Source organism: Labeo rohita, chromosome 8 (assembly GCF_022985175.1).
Source record: "Labeo rohita strain BAU-BD-2019 chromosome 8, IGBB_LRoh.1.0, whole genome shotgun sequence".
Classification (NCBI taxonomy): Eukaryota; Metazoa; Chordata; class Actinopteri; order Cypriniformes; family Cyprinidae; genus Labeo; species Labeo rohita.
In genome coordinates this window covers 32094941-32110867 of record NC_066876.1, presented here as the reverse complement: position 1 = coordinate 32110867, position 15927 = coordinate 32094941, and the positions used below count along the sequence as shown (strand labels likewise).

The window sequence follows — 15927 nt, the reverse complement described above, 5'->3', positions numbered from 1 at the left end:
TAAATAACTAATATAGAATGTATTAAAAAATAAAATTTTCTCAAAATGAATGCATGCATAAATGATTGAAATGAAAATTATATATAGTGTATCCTATACTTTTTTAGTACATTATACTAGTGTATAATGTACTAAAAAAAAGATTTTCTTAACATGAATGCATGCATAAAGAGTTAAAATAAACACAATAAATATAAACAATATAGAACATACACACAGAGAGGCAACAATGAAAAACTAGATTAATTACAAACTGAATGCATTGAATGCAGTGGTTTGTTTGTGTATGTTGTGCAGTGCTGCAGTGCAGACAGCAGGTGGTGCACTTGACTACAGTCAGTCAGACACACAGCAACTCATATTTCACTCACACATGTGTGGATTACAGTCAAATAGAGTACAGTAAACCTTAAGAGCCTGCATGTATTGTACTGATGCTCTCTCAGTTATTCTAACATGCATTTAACCGATCAAACACACAGATGCTGTGGAGTGAATGAGTTTGTGTAAGAGCTGCAGGTGTGACTGTTATCAGACTCCGTGTGTAATGTATTCACATACACATTAAATATTAAAGCAGTGTTTGACAGGACGTGTTCAGCACGGTGTCAGAGTAGATATGGCTAGTAGATATGTGATCTCTCAGTCAACCTACACACACACACACACACACATTTTTGTGCGCTTATTGCATTATTTGTGCTATTTTTTGACGATCAACTTTATATAATTTGGGAAATGCAATTTCAATTTCAGTTTGGCTATATGCAACGTAACATACCTGCATATTTATGCATATAATGCAAAAAACACAACTATATACAGCCTTAGAGTGCAAATTAATGAAATACATATGTGACCCTGGACCACAAAATCAGTCTTAAGTCGCTGGGATATATTTGTAGCAATAGCCAAAAATACATTGTATGGGTCAAAATTATTGATTTTTCTTTTATGCCAAAAATCATTAGGAAATTAAGTAAAGATCATGTTTCATGAAGATATTTTGTAAAGTTTCTACTGTAAATATATCAAAACGTAATGTTTGATTAGTAATATGCATTAGTAAGAGCTTCATATGGACAACTTTAAAGGTGATTTTCTCAATATTTAGATTTTTTGCACCCTCAGATTCCATATATTCAAATAGTCGTATCTCTGCCAAATATTGTCCTATCCTAACAAACCATACATCTGTGGAAAGCTTATTTATTCAGCTTTCAGATGACATATAAAACTCTGGACCCTTATGACTGGTTTTGTGGTCCAGGGTCACATATATAAATGTAAAAAAAAATACACATTTATAAAATAATTTAAAAATATGTACATAAAATAACATTTTTAAGTAGAATAAATCAATAATAAAAATACGAGAAGATCACTGTTATTTTAATATAATTAATATACTATTAAAACTACTAATATACTGTTTTTTGTATTTTATATTTACATTTTATTTAAAAAATGTATTTTCCTTTTTGTTAAAGTTTTAATTTTGTTGTGTTTTTGTAATTTTAGCTTCTTTCAAAATGTATACCTAGGTTTTATTAGGTTTTAGTTTTAGATTTATTTATTTGTTACTACTTCAACTAAAACTAGATAAAAAAAAGCTTGTCAAGACAAACTTTAAGTTAGCTTGAGAAAGCCAGACCAGAACATTTGAAAAGTTTAAATATTTAAAGAGTTTAAGAAGTTTTAAAAAGTTCTAAGTTTGATGGTTTTTAGTCTGAAATAGTTTGAAGTCTAAAGTGGTTTTAAAGGGTTAAAATTTGAATGTTTTGAAGGCAATACAGTCTCAGAAAGATAGACAGATGGCATGTTGTTAGCATGTAACTAGCATGTTGTTTTAACGATTAGTTACTAGCATGTTGCTAGCATGTTTCTAGGATGATTAGCAAGTTACTACATGTTGTTAACAATTAGCAAGTTACTAGCATGATTCTAGGATGATTAGCATGTTATTAGCATGTTTAGCATGTTACTAACATGTTTCTAGCATGTTTCTAGCATGATTAACATGTTTCTAACATGATTAACATTGTACTAGCATGTTACTAGCATGTTTATAACATGATTAGTGTGTTTTAGCATGTTTGTAGCATGATTAGCATGTTACTAGCATGTTGCTAGCATGGTTTTAGCACGATTAGTATGTTACTAGCATGGTTCTAGCATAATTAGCATGTTACTAGCATGTTAACATGTTTAGCATGTTACTAGCATGTTTCTAGCATGTTTTTAGCATGATTAACATGTTTCTAACATGATTAACATTGTACTAGCATGTTACTAGCATGTTTATAACATGATTAGTGTGTTTTAGCATGTTTGTAGCATGATTAGCATGTTACTAGCATGTTGCTAGCATGGTTTTAGCACAATTAGTATGTTACTAGCATGGTTCTAGCATAATTAGCATGTTACTAGCATGTTAACATGTTTAGCATGTTACTAGCATGTTTCTAGCATGTTTCCAGCATGATTAACATGTTTCTAACATGATTAACATGTTTTTCTAACATGTTTCCAGCATGATTAACATGTTTCTAACATGATTAACATTGTACTAGCATGTTACTAGCATTTTTATAACATGATTAGCGTGTATTTAGCATGTTTGTAGCATGATTAGCATGTTACTAGCATGTTGCTATTATGATTTTACCACGATTAGCATGTTACTAGCATGGTTCTAGCATAATTAGCATGTTATTAGCATGTTGCTAGCATGGTTCTAGCGTGATTAGCATGTTACTAGCATGTTAGCATGTTTAACATGTTACTAGCATGTTTTGAACATGATTAGCATGTTTTTAACATGTTTCTAGCATGATTAGCAAGCTACTAGCATGACTCTATTTGCTAGGCTTGGCTAGTGATAGATAGATTAGAAATATTAGATGAGTTTGAATGAGTTTAAATGGATTAGAAATATAGTACATAGAAGGGAAGTTTGACTGAGTCAAAAATTCAGTTCGTTTTTATTTCATGTTGTGAAAATGTTAAATGGTTTTAGTTCTTGATAATAACCCTGCTTTAGTTTTTGATGCAATTATGAAAAGTATTTTTAGTAAACAGTCTTTATAATTAATTGTCTCTCTCAGTCTGTTGTCATGGCAATAAGTTGCTGTGATATTTGCGGCCGGTCGTCATGGCGACTCACCGTTGTCGTGATCGATGTCTATGAGTTTGTCCAGGAAGTCTTTGACGGACGCCACGCTGCACAGGATGATGGGATGCAGAGGGGTCATCCACTGCTCCTTCCCATGACCCAGCTGAAGGCCCAGATTCCCCACGCTCTGAAGAGCCTGAGAGAGACGGAGAGAGACGCTCACGGCGCTGCAGGTGTGAGTGGGTGAGTGAAGACCGGACAGCATGTCATTAACCCGTTTACACTGCTAATGTGCCGTCAATTAAACTGCTGAAACGCCTGTTTGAAGATCCAAGTGCTTAGGAGTTGATTGTGTTCAGATTGTGACCTTCATTCTGTGGAGTTCATTGTACAGCCACAGTGCCAGTATTCAGTCAGCTCCTCTTGTATATTTTTAAAGTGCATGTGAAGTTTCGCCCCCCCGTTTTCACATTTTGAATTCAAATTATTTTAAAATCATCCTGTGAAATGCACTGATAAATGATTTTTTTAAATTATATAAATTATATAAAAGTAGATGTAAAATAAACAATATACAATATAATAAAAATATTTTTTTCTTACTTAAATGCATGCATGAATGACTGAAATGAAAATTATATAAAAATGTAAAATAAGCAATATAGAATATAAAAAATATATTCTGATTTTTTTTCCCAATTAAATGCATGCATAAATATGAAAATGAAAATTATATAGAAATACTCAAAAAATAAACAATATATAATATAATATAATATAATAAAAATTGTTTTTTCTAACACAAATTAATGTTTAAATGACTGAAATGAAAATGACATAAAAAAAATGTAAAATAAACAATTTAGAATATAGAAAAAAATATTTTTCCAAACATGAATGCATGCATAAATGATTTAAATGAAAATTATATAAAAATAAATATTAAATAAACAATATAGAATATAGTAAAATTATTCTTTTCCAACATGAATGCATGCATAAATAATTTAAATGAAAATGATAAAAAATATATATATTAAATAAACAATATACAATATAATAAAAATATTTTTCTCACATGTATGCATAACTAAATAAATGATGGAAATGAAAATGGCATAAATAAATATAAAATAAACAGTAGAGAATATAAAAATTATGATTTTTCTAACGTGAATGCATGCACAAATTATTGAAATTAAATTCACTATGAACGAGATCTCAGCTTTCATCTTAATTTTAGTATAAAGTTTTAGTAATTTTGTTGTCAGTTTTAACATTTTTAAATGACTATATAGTTTTTTTTATTTTAGTTTTAGTTTTAGTTATTTCAGCACATCAAGTTAAACTAACTGAAAATTAGAAACGTTGCCTTGAAAACTAGGTGAAATAAAATAAATTTAAGTTTTTATATTTTGTTTCAGTTAACATTTGTGTTATTTCAAATAACAATAAACAAAATAAAATCATATTATAAAAATTAAATGTAAAATAAACAATATAGAAAATAAAAATATATATTTTTTCCAACATGAATGCATGCATAATAATTGAAATGAAAATTATACAAATAAATATTAAATAAACAACATAGAATATTATAAAAATTTAAAGATTTAAAATAAACAATATAAAACATAATAAAAAAGATGCTTTTCCAACAAGAATGCATGCATAAGTGACTGAAATGAATATATATAAATACGCATACAAAATAAACAATATATAATATAATATAATATAATATAATATAATAAATATAATAAAATTGTTTTTTTCTGACATTAATGCATGCATATATGATTGAAATTTAAATTATATTAAAATAAATATTAAATAAACAATATAGAATATAATACAAATTATGATGGGTTTTTTTCAAAATTAATGCGGGCATAAGTGATTGACATTAAAATTATATAAAAACAAATGAAAATACAATATAATAGAAATTCCAACATGAATGCACAACTAAATAATTGATGGACATGAAAATGGCATAAAAATAAATATAAAATAAAAAATATAGAATATAAAAAATATGATTTTTCTAACATGAATGCATGCATAAATTATTGAAATTAAAATATATAAATAAATAATATATAATAAAAACGTTATTTTTTTCCCAAAATGAATGCATATATAAGTGACTGAAATGAATATATATGTAAAAATACATAAAAAATAAACAATATATAATATAAAAGAAAAATATTTGTCTAACATGAATGCATGCATGAATGACTGAAATAATAATAATTTAAAAATGTAAAATAAACAATATAGAATATTAACATAAATACATGCATAAATAATTTAAATGAAAATTATATAAAAATAAGTATTAAATAAACAATATAGAATATAATAAAATGATGAATTATATAAAAATAAATGAAAAATACAATATAATAAAAATTATTTTTCTAACATGAATGCCTAACTAAATAAATGATGGAAATATAGAATATAAAAAATATGATTTTTCTAATGTGAATGCATGCACAAATGATTGAAATTAAATTCACTATGACTGAGATCTCAGCTTTCATCTTAATTTTAGTATAAAGTTTTAGTAATTTTGTTGTCTGTTTTTAACATTTTTAAATGACTATATAGTTTTTTTTAATTTCAGTTTTAGTTTTAGTTATTTCAGCACATCAAGTTAATATAACTGAAAATTAGAAAATTAGTTGCCTTGGAAATAAAATAAATGTTTATTATTAATAAAATAAAAGTTTTTTGTTTTGTTTTGTTTCAGTTAACATTTGTGTTATTTCAAGTTATAACAATAAACAAAATAAAAATCATATTATAAAAATTAAATGTAAAACAAACAATATAGAAAACATGAAAATGTGATGTCATAACAAAGAATGGCCAACTTGAAAGTAGGAGCTTCCCAGGTGCATTTTGAAAGCAGCGTTAGATCGGTGAAAAGTGTTTTTGTAATTTATCGGGAGTGCATTTAATAGACAATTGCACATTTTCTTAATATGAAGCTGAATTGGAGATGTGACTGTACACTGTTGTGTATGTGCCGTACCTTAGCGAGCAGCAGTAGCGTCCTGCTAGTCCTGGTGTCGGCGTGATGGTCTCTCAGGTGGAAGAGTTTGGGCGTCAGAATGGCAGGAGCAAACAGACGCAGGAAGAAAAAGCCGCTGATGGCCAAATACTTCACATCCTACAAGACACAAACCGTGAGTAAAACCACATCACCATCATCGTAATCACTGCGAGAGTCCGATCAGGTCCTCACCTCATTCTCGGGTTCTGGAAACTGTTCCTCCACGCGTTTATGGAGCTGTTTGAAGACAACTCTCATCACGGGAGGACACTGGGAAACAGAGCTGACGATGGCCTCCATGATGCTGCTCAGATACGTCTGCAGGAGCCCCACGCTGCTCTCCCTGACCTCGGCCTCCGACGCCGAGCCTTTAAATGAGATACGTCTGCAGAGAAATATTTTGAATATTACCCGGCTGCATCAATGAACATGTCACTGTGATTTCTTCTGGGCAAAAGCCTTCTTTCTATGCAAATGAGTCTCATGATAGTAGAACTAAAACTGCTCTTAACGCCCACTGAAAGCAGAGAGTAAGGAGGTTTATTTAAAAGACTTTTTTTAACCGTGCATCTAAATATGGCATCTTTACACAGCAAAGGCGGCACAGAAACTGAATCTGAAGCAGCATAAAACCACGAAAATGTGCATTTACACAGACCGTGTAATGCTGTTCTGAAGCGGCATAAATGCATTTACACAGGAATTAAAATAGTGGGAAACATACATCTTTTAAAATAACTACAATTTTAAAATTAGTTTTAACAAAAACAAATGCTATAAAATTAAATAACAAATATAAAGAAGAACAAATAATATAAAACACGAAATAAATAAAAACACAGAAATGTATTTCTTTGGTTTTCTGCACAACAATTCTCAGAAACTACACAGTTACTTTATTAGAGGTTATTGTTATCATTGGTTTCACATAAAAATGCATCAATATACACTCTCATTCAAAAGTTTGGGGTCAGCAAGATTTTTATTAATCAAGGACGCATGAAATTGATCAAAAGTGACAGTTTATAATGTTACAAAAGATTTCTATTCAAATAAATGCTGCTCTTTTGAACTTTCTATTCATCTGTAAATCCTGTAAATATATCATGGTTTCCACAAAAATATTGGGCAGCACAGCCGTCACAACAATGACAATAATCATAAATGTTTCTTGAGCAGCAAATCAGCATATTAGAATGATTCCTAAAGGATCATGTGACACTGAAGACTGGAGTAATGATGATGAAAATTCAGCTATGATCACAGAAATAAATTATATTTTAACATACATCCACATAGGAAACAGCTATTTTGAATTGTAAAAATATTTCACAATATAGCTGTTTTTACTATACTTCTAATCAAATAAATGCAGCCTTGGTGAGCAGAAGAGACTTCTTTTAGAAACATAAAAAATCATTTTGAATGGTCGTATACACATAAAAAGTTGTACATTTAAAGAATAAACAAATAAATAAACAAATATTTTAAATATTCAGATTCTGTCCTATAATATTTTTTAATATTTTGAGTTTGTTGCTATTTTCTATGTTCATTTAATTTTAGTTAATGTTTTAGTAATTTTGCTATGTTTGTAATTGTTTTTACATTTTTAATTTTAAAATACATCAATATAGTTTTTATATGTATTTCAAATACATTTTTATTTGTCATATATGACGTTTTATGTCATTTTATTAGTTTAATTTAAATATATCTATATAGGTGTTATTTATTTTTTATTTTTTTTAAAAAGGTTACATCTTTATATTTTCTGTTTTCATTTTAATTTTAGTTAATGTTTTAGTAATTTTGCTGTGTTTGTAATTGTTTTTTAATTTTTAATTTTAAAATACATCAATATAGTTTTTATATGTATTTCAAATTAATTTTTGTATTTTCTGTTTTCATTTTTAATCTTAGTCGAAGTTTTATTTGTCATTTATGAAGTTTTATATGTCATTTTTATTAGTTTAGTTTAAATATATCTATATAGGTTTTATTAATGTTTTAAATAAATGTATTTTTTTATATTTTCTGTTTTTATTTTAATTTTAGTTAAAGTTTTAGTAATTTTGCTGTGTTTGTAGTTGTTTTTTAATTTTTAATTTTAAAATACATCAATATAGTTTTTATATATATTTCAAATTATTTTTTTCTATTTTCTGTTTTCACTTTAATTTTAGTTGAAGTTTTACTTGTCATTTATGAAGTTTTATATGTCATTTTTATTATTTTAATTTAAATATATCTATAAAGTTTTTTGTTTTATATATATTTTTTGTTTTCATTTTAATTTTAAGTAAAGTTTTAGTAATTTTGCTGTGTTTGTAATTGTTTTTCATTTTTATTTTTGTTACAATACATTATTATAGTTTTTATATATATATTTCAAATTAATCTTTTATACTTTCTGTTTTCATGTTAATTTTAGTTGAAGTTTGATTGGTCATTTATGAAGTTTTATATGTCATTGTTATTATTATTTTTTTAAGTAATATTTTAAATTATTTTCTGTTTTCATTTTAATTTTAAAGTTTCAGTAAGTAATGACGCAAAAAATTCAGCTTTGCATCATAGAAATAAATGACATTTTACTATATATATATATATATATATATATATATATGTATATATGATATATATATATATATATATATATATATATATATATATATATATATATATGATATATATATATATATATATATATATTTATGTGGAAGTAAGCGTACAGGAAAATAACGAGGAGAATACAACGTGCAGTAAACGGTAAAACTGTTTGCACTACAAACCAGTGTGTTTATTATTAAGATAATACATACTAATATAATATGGTAAGACATACCAATTTGCAATATCAATCATCAAAACGACCTGTTTTGTACAGCTAAAACAGCTGGATGCAGATGAGACTGGAAGTCAAACCCATAAAATTTACAATTGTAAATTTTCTTACAGGAAAAATAATAATATTCTAATAGTACTGCACATTTTTACAGTATTTTTGATCATATAAATGCATCCTTGTGAGCAGGAGTGACTATCATCAACATTAAAACATCTTACCGACCCCAAACTTCTGAAATTACAGTGTATATGATATATTTCAAATATGAAAGCTGGAGACACTTGGTGCTCGGTGACATTTCTCATGCTATACATAGATCTAAAAGCCAAAGTTTGAAGAGTTCACTGCTGTTGCTTGGCAACACAGTTATTTGCCCGATCATGGCTGTTTCATCTAATGATATACTGCATGAATGAACTACCGTTATGTGCGTGTTTGTGTGTTTCTACACACCTGGAGCGGTTGAGGTCTATCTTACAGGGATCCAATTCGACGTACTTTCTTTCCTCGAAGATGCGGTTGATAATGGGCTTCAGAACCTCATGTAGATACAGCATCCCGACAGCCTGAGAAACACACAAACCCTCTGACTACATTCACATGATAAAAACACAAGCTTATGTTTCAGATGTAGTTGTGCGCACACCTTCATGAACTGCTCCATAGCTTTGGAGGCCAGAGAGTTGGACCGGAAGAGGGTATTTGGATCTGCTGTTGGGGAGAAACAGAAAACAAGTTCTCTCCATGTGTTTCTCAGCCCTTAATCTTAAGCATGAGTAATTAAGGGCACATGATTCATCAAAATAATGCCAAAATCACAACATAGCTCAGATTTAATTAATTAAATATATGCACAGCATGGTTCAAAGTTGAGCACGGCGCTGTGTTCATTTACACGCTTTAAAAAATCGTTTTGCTGCTAGATATTGCAAATTGGTGTGTCTTGCCATATTATTTTAATGTATTACCTAAACACACTGGTTTGTAGTCAAACAGTTTTACCGTTTTTATACAAAAAAACCTTCCATTTTGATTTTATGGGGAGGTGAAGGCTCCCTGTGTGTTTCTGTCAAAATAAAAGTTTGATGGTTTAACATTTGGAAAGAGAAGAAATTAAGACTTTTATAAATATCAGTATTGTAAATGTAGTTATAATGTAAAAATATAGCTGCAAGCAGCAATTGCGGGGCCAAGCACAAAAGAGGCAGTATGAGGAGCTAAGCACGGCAAGGAGCAACAGACCGACCTCAACAATGAGTAATTATTTTAGGATGATATCAGTTGAAATGGCTGAAAAACCATAAATACAACCACTAGTAATATTATTTAATGGCTTATCACTTTTGACCAATAGGAGTGCTGTTTTCAAATTGATGTGACGTGTTCTGTGTGAGGTGACAATGACACACACAAAGTTTGGTGTCATTATGTCAAAGCTTTACGGAGATACAGCCTCAGAGTTATTTTTGCATCATGCCACAAATGTGTAGTGGCACTGTACGAAAACGGTTTTGTCTATCGACACAAAATCCATAACTCGGTGTAAGCACAGTCTGAAGATGATTTGAGTCAAATTTGGTGAAGATCAGACTAACGGTCTAGAAGTTCAAAAGAGTAGGTTTTCAACATTAATCAAAATGGTGGACAGGATGCTTGGCCAATATTGGCATAATGGGTATCAGTGTTCTCGGCATGACTCAAAATCATTTATTGAGATCATTTTCATTACAATAGGCTAATGTAAGCAGAAGTTATTAGTATTTTTGTAAATTTCTTTATAACTTTTGACCACAAGGTGGCTCTGCCCCCAAACTTTTTGTGTACTGTCAGGGCATGGTGCCGAAGACACATACCGAGTTTCGTAACGATACGTCAATGCGTTCGTAAAATATAGAATTTTTGGACAAAATTCAATATGGCCGACACCCAAAATGGCCGATATGGCAAAATTGGGTATGGTTGGGTATGGTTTTGTGATTTTTGGCCAAACCATTGAGAAGTAAAATAGCCATTTTTCATATCTCCTGACCATTAGGTGGCACTGCGCCGAAACACTGCAGGTAGCCTCAGGTCATGCTTGTTATGACATACACCAAATTTGGTCTCAATACGCCAAACCGTTGCAGAGATATAGCCTCACAACCATTTTGACTAATCAACTTAAATTCCATAACTTTTTGCCAGCATAGTCTGAAGATGATCTGAGCCAATTTTGGTGAAAACCAGACAAACCGTCTAGGATGAGTTCGAAAAAGTAGGTTTTACGAACAAAAATTAATAGAAAAAAAACTAAACCTTACGATTTTTGAATTTTGGACTTCATTCGACTCGGCATGAGCCACGGATTCAGATATAGTAATAATATTTATGTTATAGCCATATTGACATAACAAAAATCTTCCCAATAAAAATCTAGTCTAATAGTATTTTCTTATTTTGAATTTATTTAGTAATTTCAATTTTTTTTTTATTGAATTAACAAATATAATAATAATATTTATGTATAATTTATAATTTATTTTATTATATATATATATATATATATATATATATATTACTAAAAATGAGTAATTATTGAAATCTCCAGTATACTTTAAGATAATAATAATGATCCCATATGTGACCCTGGACCACAAAACCAGTCATAAGGGTCAAGAGATCACCACCCAAAAGCTGAATAAAAAAAGCTTTCCATTGGTTTGTTAGGATAGGATATTTGGCCAAGATGCAACTATTTGAAAATCTGAAATCTGAGGGTGCAAAAAAAATCTAAATATTGAGAAAATCACCTTTAAAATTGTCCAAATGAAGTTCTTAGCAATGCATATTACTAATCAAAAATTCAGTTCTGATATATTTACAAAATATTTTCATGGAACATGAACATACTTAATATTCTACTGATTTTTGACATAAACGAAAAATGTGTAATTTTGACCCATAAATGTATTTTTGGCTATTGCTACAAATATACCCGTGCTACTTAAGACTACTTAAGACTTTTATGGCTGATCTGCCAGAGAAGACCCTGATGTAGCTGCATTAAAAGTTGTAACTTTTGCGACGGTTTTCTCCCTCTTTAATCTTCCGTCGCTCACTGACGAACATTCCCATTTTATGATCGTTCCGTTTCCTTTTGAAGCTGCTTCCTGTGGAGTTGCTATGGAAACGCAGGCACTCTGTTTGTCATCGGCGCGGCACAAACGCAACATAAAACACCAGCCGAGTGTGAAAAACCCACGCGCTCGCGCAACACAAAACATCATTAATGAGAGAGGAGAAGTTCAGATGACTTTACGCCAGCGAGGGGAACTGTGGGTAAATATAGCTGGACTGCAGTCGTCACGTCGCCTACACACAGAAGACGCACGAATCACACACACGTACTGGTGTTGTGGAGCTCTCTTGTGTTGAGGTAGTCCAGGAACGGCACCACCAGACCCTGACCCAGATAGATCTTGACGAGTGTCATGGCCACATCCTGCCGGCTCTCCACCGTCGTCACCTCCTCCAGCAGGGTCAGAGGTGTGGGCTCGTCCACCTGACAGCATCGGGCACAATTCACAACATAAGAACGTGCAACTCACACAGAATGCTGAATTGGAATGACAGGAAGAGGAACTGAACAGATTTTAGGCACTAAACAAACAGAAGCAGAACATGATTTAGATGTTATGTTGAATGTTTGTAGACCTGCATCAGGGTTATTATGTTTAATGAAAACTAAAACCATAAAAAAGCATTCCCATTACCTGAAATAAAATAATAAAAAATATATATATATAATTTTTCATATTAAAATATATATATTTTTTCATCTAGTTGCCAATGCAACATTTCTCATTATTTAGTTTAATTATGAAAATATAATTAGATAGTAAAGTTCGTAGACAAACTTTAAAGGGGTCATCGGATGCAAAGTTCACTTTTACATGTTGTTTGAACATTAATGTGTGTTGGCAGTGTATGTACAAATCTACCCTATAATGATAAAAATCCATGCAGTGGTCTTTAATTAATCTGTAAAAATAATCTCCCCTTTTTCAAATCGAGCCATTCTCAGATGCCTGTCAGTGTGGCTCCCATGATAGTTGATTGACATGAGCGTCTTACCTCAGACATGTCAGCAGGGATGTAAGTTAGACAAGAATATCTCCGATTGAGCGATAGAGGTGTTGTGTTGCTGGATGAAATAATGAACATAGTGGTCGTCATTTACTCCCGACATCTGAGCCGCTGAAGATGCAGTGGATTACATTTGTTTGTGAAGGGAATGCGCCTCCCGATCTACATAAATGTGTCTATGTTCGCGCAAATCATTCATGATCCAGCTTCACTTACAGCAGAGGTGAAGAAGTTTTTTTATGATTATTTGCGATCGCCTTTTCCTAATAACATGCTAGTTAGCAAGTTTCGCGGCTAAACGCGGCTAAATGCAGCTAAAGTAAACAATCTCTCAGAGCAGCTCGTCACTCCACAGAGAGAAGAGAGGGGCGGGGCGAGCAGAGCTCATTTGCATTTAAAGGAACAATCCCTCAGAACAGGATGATTTTTGCAGAGCTCATTTTGGCAAGGTAAAAAAGGTGTTGTTTACACTACCATTGAGACATTTTAACCAAAGCATGTTATAGACTTTTCATTAAGACCCTAAAGAATCATATCAACTTGTGGGAAATGGGCATCCAATGACCTTTTTAAGTTGGCTTGAAAAATGTTACATTTTTGATGGTTTTCAGTTTGAAATAGTTTGAAGGCAATACAGCAGGGGTGGGCAATTAATTTTCCCAAGGGGCCACATGATAAACTTAGGCGGTTGCAGAGGGCCGGACCAATACACTGAACTCAGTTCTGCCCAATATATTTTATATCTCTTTATAAAAAATAAATAAATAAACATTAAATTAAACATTACAATCAAACACTGTGGAGCACATATTTATATTACTATTTAATGGACATTCACAAAAACAGTTTAAAAAATATTGCAGTTTTCAAAAACTACCATCACAACTTATTTTAAAGTATTACAAAGATTAGCATGACGCAGTTTCAGCATTATGGACGTGACATTTGCAGTCAAAACCTGAAACATAAATTCTCATAGAATGTGTTAATTACCAATAACTTGTACAATCTATTTATATTTTTCTAAAACCCTTAGAAAAGTATCAGTATAAAAGCAACAATATCTGCCGAATGGAGAAAGGTTGGCAATTCACAAAACATAGGCTATATGCCTTTTTTGTTTTCTTCAATAAATTTTTTTTGTTGTTGTTTCTGAGGAAAAAATCAATGTTACGGATATGACAGTTTTGAAAGTGGAATTTATCCGACTACGGAAATCCGTATGAAATGCTTTAAAAACGGAGACGTCTTTAGAGAGAAATGCAACCTTCATACAGATTACATAATCAGGGGGTATTTAATTTCATTTTAAATTTGATCGTTTAAAAGTAGACATTTTAAACTTTCTATAGATATATTTCTCATGTATGTGAGACGGTCATACGATGAGTTTCAGTTCTTTTTTTGTGACGCGCTTCAGAGACGGGAGAAAGTGCATCCTGTTTGTTCTTATTACTCTACAAAAGCAACGTTTGTTGTTATTGAGTTTACAGAAATAAAATTCGTTTCATTATCGCGGACGCTTCTCTGTCATGCATTAGGTGAATTCCACACTCCACATAAAAACGCACACTCTATTAAAATAAATCTTGAACAGTCTACATCCGTGACAGATGCAATTATAACTAATAAACTGAAGGCTATTTGATGTTTTAAAATGATCTAACGGACTGATGCCGCTTGTTGATCATTATTAGTTGTTCTCCATCAAGATGTGGCTTTTAAAAAAATAAAATCTGTTTTTAAAATGCTAGCCTATGTGAATAAGACCGCAGTTTCACATTTTGTATCTGCATAACAAAGTACATTATTTTTAACATGCAGTGATACGAAATAAGACCAAACAAGACGTGTAATGAAGAAAAATATTTAGACAAAAATAAGAAAAAAGAAAAAAAATGAATCTCTTACGACTAACGGCAAACTTACATTTCTTGAAAGCTATATCACAAACATATTTGAGATACGGTTACACGAACGGACGTAATTGTTAATAATAATAATAATAGCACTTTGAAAATAAAAGCAGTGCGGTTGTATTTCGTGCACATAATTACACCTATTTGCAATTCACCAATTACCTCACGCGGGCGGTCAAGGATAGCCAGAGGGCCGGATGTGGCCCGGGGGCCGTACAATGCCCAGGTCTGCAATACAGTCTATTAGAAAAACAGATAGATAGGGTGTTGCTATGTGGTTGCTAGGCTAGCCAGGGCAGTTGCTAGGGTGTTGCTGGGATACTCAGGGTGGTTGCTAAGGTGTTGCTATAAGGTTGGTAGGGAGAACAGAGTGGTTGCTAGGGTGTTACTATGAGGTTGCTAGGGTATTTGGGAGGCGTTGCTATGTGGTTGCTCACCCGGCGTGGTTGCTAGGGTTTTGTTATCCGGTTGCTAGGGTACTTAGGGGGTTGCTAGGGTGTTGCTATGTGGTTTCTAAGGTACTTTAGGTGGTTGCTAGGGTGTAGCTATGCGGTTGCTAGGATACTCAGGGTGGTTGCTAGGACGGATCTAGGGTCCCCAGGGTGGTTCCTAGGGTACCTGGGGTGGTTGCTAGGGTGTTACTGTGCTAAGGTACTTTGGGTGGTTGCTATAATGTTGCTATGTGGTTGCTAGGGTATCCATGGTGGTGGCTGGGGCGGTTGCTAGAGTACCTGGGTTGGTAGCTAGGGTGTTGCTTTGTGGTTGCTAGGCACTCAGGGTGGTTGCTAGGGTGTTACTAGCATGTTGTTACCATGACTAGCAAGTTACTAGCATGTTGCTAACATGT

The 15927-nt window shown here is 31.6% G+C and overlaps 1 protein-coding gene across 1 annotated transcript in view; it reads right to left on the bottom strand.

Annotated features, from left to right (window-relative positions):
- The window catches only part of LOC127169713 (rasGAP-activating-like protein 1), a 49085-nt gene that overhangs the window by 12147 nt on the left and 21011 nt on the right, over window positions 1-15927 (bottom strand). Inside the window, exons 10-15 of the mRNA XM_051117278.1 lie at window positions 12424-12577; window positions 9683-9747; window positions 9490-9602; window positions 6378-6570; window positions 6165-6302; window positions 3167-3311 (exon numbers count right to left, since the gene is read on the bottom strand). Of these exons, the coding sequence (XP_050973235.1) occupies window positions 3167-3311; window positions 6165-6302; window positions 6378-6570; window positions 9490-9602; window positions 9683-9747; window positions 12424-12577 (808 nt within the window). The remainder of the gene's footprint in view (window positions 1-3166; window positions 3312-6164; window positions 6303-6377; window positions 6571-9489; window positions 9603-9682; window positions 9748-12423; window positions 12578-15927) is intronic.